The following is a 3,060-nucleotide window of genomic DNA, read 5'->3' on the forward strand; positions in this document are numbered from 1 at the left end:
TGCATCCCTCCCCCAAATGCACATCAATTGGTGATCAATAGCCTATGGGATTTTCAATTAAAACATTCTGTGGCTCAAAATCTTGAGTATATATATATATATATATATTTTGATTGTAGGCCATCTTTGCCTGCGTGGCATATGTAAAGACGTGATCATCACGGCACGGGAGATGTTTAACACTGTCTTCTTCTAATGTAGGCCTATGTGACAGCTCGATGCACGCATGTGCTCCCTCGTGCCCGTGTGTCGTAAATTCGTAATATCGTGTACACGCATGTTGCCATGAGGTGCGCGCGCAGCGGCACACGCGCGCTCACGCTCACGCTCTTTGGCAGTGTCGCGCGGGCTGTCGGGATCATGTCCGCCATGTTTTCACACCAGCCGAGAAAAAAAAAACCGTGAAAAAACATCATAACTCGCTCAGAGATGCCTTTAACCGCCGGATTTCGATCGGAGGGACGTCAGTGAGCGCGGCCGCGGAGAGAACCGTTGGCTCGTGTGTGTATTTGTACCGAATGATCCGTGTTTAGCGTGTTTGTGATCGCTAAAAACAATGAGTAAACTCTCGTTCCGCGCGCGAGCGCTAGACGCCGCCAAACCGCTGCCGATCTACCGCAGTAAAGACCTCCCGGACCTCACCGACTGCGTCTCCATCAACCGAACGGTTCCACAAATGCCAACTGGGATGGAAAAGGAAGAGGAGTCGGTATGTAAATGATTTAAAATTCATAATTTTTCATGAGGTTCAGGTGCATAGCAGGGTGTTGGTATTCACGTATCTCTTACGCACGTTTTAATACGTAAGTCCATTCTCTGCTCAAATGGATACGCAAACACCGTTCTAAGGCTCTAGGTTACGTTTAAAATGTACGACAGTTGCGTAGTCGCGGGAAATCTTTTACACTAGTGGCGTGAGCAAGGTTATTTACGTGAGACATTTGCTAGTGGTGAATGCGCACTGACGTCAGCCTTTTGGCGCAGATGCGTTAGAGATTGACGTCTGTTACGACAGGAATACAGCAGCTGAACGGCGTGCTTTTTGAAGTCTGAATCTGTTTGATTCTTCAGTGGATTTAGTTTTTGCAGCACCGGGCCGTAGTCATCAATATGGCATGTTTCTCTCCTACATTTCAGTATCATAGAATGCAGTGGTATATGAATATGGGAATCATTCAGTATCATGGCATATTTAAAAGTACCATGATATTACCATGTGATACCATGGCACGTATTTTTTATGTTTTAATATAAAGTCTAATACTAAATGTAAAGTATTATTTAATTAAACTATTAAATGTAATACATATTATTATTGTTAGTTCAAAATGTATTGTTTTTTATTATTTGTATTGTGTGTGTGTATGTATGTATGTATGTATGTATATATATAAATATACACACACACTATAATAATAATAATAATAATGTTGTGTGTGTATATTCATATCCATCTCTTATGGAGTTATATAATGAGATGTTTTATTATTAATAGTTTAAAATGTACTTTATTATTACTATTATTTTTGCTTTTATTATTAATATGAAATTTACTTAAGTTTTTTAATTTTAGTTTTAACATAGTAATAATATTTGATTTTATATTTGGTTATTTTGGTAAATATTTAATATTTGGTCCTAGTAACCAGCAGGCAAAAAGCGTTTTTGTTGTTGTCATATGTCAAGAAAAACAGAAATAACCCCCTTAAATCCCTCTGCTGTCTTTTAAACATTACACATTTTAACCTTTTTATGAAAAAAATAATGTTTTGGTCAGGTCAAATCAAGTATCCCTCAATTTGGTAAAGAAAACCTCATTGTATTCATTGTCAAAAATGTATATTTATTGCATTTACTTGGTTACACCACTTGCCACAACTATGATGATGTTGAGCTATTTTGAAATATGTTCAACAGATCACCATGATCTCTTCAGTTTGATCTTGATTAATTTTATTTGTCAAGTTATTAAAACAGAAGTATGAACTGCCATGTATCCATCTTGATCTGCATGATCAAGAGGTTGTGTTGGGCAGAGATACAGTACAGAGACCAACCCTCTACGCACACCTTGGCAATATAATCGCCATTGGCTAGTAAATTGTTTTGTTTACTCTCCAGACTGATATACTATTTTACACACACGTTTACTTGGCTATCTAAATGGGGACATTACATAGACTTTGATTGTTTTTATATACAGATAGTTATACACTTTTTAACCTAAACCCACCCCTAACCCTACCCCTCACAGAAAACTTTCTGCATTTTTTACAATTTCAAAAGTAAAAAAAAACTTTATTTTTATAACAGTTTTACAAATGAGGACATCCACAAATTGAGGTTTTTGCCAATTTTGTCAGGTTTTGCTCACTTTTGGGTACAAATTTGTCCCCAAAATATGGTTAAGTAGGTACACACACATACACATGATCAGCCAATCAATCATTATATTATGATAACTAAGCACTATTTAATGATAGAACTAGTGATTAGAACTAAAACTTGGTAACCATGAATGAATGCATATTTGTCATTTTAACTGAACTTATGACTGGTGGTGGTGTTTAAAGGGGTCCTATTATGCTCTTTTACAAAGTCTTGATTTTGTTTTGGGGGTGTACTAGAACATGCTCTCATGCTTGGTGGTTCGAAAAACGCATTATTTTTCACATAATTTACATTATTAAAATACCTTTCTCCCTAGCCTGGCACAAACGGCTCGATTAGTTCCGGCTTTGATGAAGGTCCGCCTTCTGAAAAACAAAATGTGATGTGATTGGTTAGCTGTCCCAGTGCGTTGTGATTGGCGAACAGCTTAGACGGTGTTTCAGTACTGCCACGCCTCTTGCTCTGTCTTTCAACAAAAGCTTTTGGGAATCCGGCACTTCTCACTCATGTTGTGGAAGCTGTCCTCAGTAAAATGCGCAGCACACAATAGCAAATTGGGGTTATAATGCTCAGGAACAGAGTTAAAAAATAAATTGCAACCACTGTTTCCTGACATCATCCGCTTTCGAAAGCCCAAACAAAGACGTTTGGGCACGGAGGTGAAAAAAA

General features: G+C 37.8%; 1 protein-coding gene across 1 annotated transcript in view; it reads left to right on the plus strand.

Annotated features, from left to right (window-relative positions):
• The first annotated feature begins 295 nt into the window (after positions 1-295).
• Positions 296-3,060, plus strand: part of LOC107601059 (enhancer of polycomb homolog 2-like) — a 21,566-nt gene continuing 18,801 nt past the window's right edge. The window contains exons 1-2 of the mRNA XM_016293071.1: positions 296-709; positions 1,966-2,074. Of these exons, the coding sequence (XP_016148557.1) occupies positions 557-709; positions 1,966-2,074 (262 nt within the window). The 5' untranslated portion in view covers positions 296-556. The remainder of the gene's footprint in view (positions 710-1,965; positions 2,075-3,060) is intronic.

This window comes from Sinocyclocheilus grahami, unplaced genomic scaffold, assembly GCF_001515645.1.
Source record: "Sinocyclocheilus grahami isolate Dianchi unplaced genomic scaffold, SAMN03320097.WGS_v1.1 scaffold298.1, whole genome shotgun sequence".
In the NCBI taxonomy this organism is placed as follows: Eukaryota; Metazoa; Chordata; class Actinopteri; order Cypriniformes; family Cyprinidae; genus Sinocyclocheilus; species Sinocyclocheilus grahami.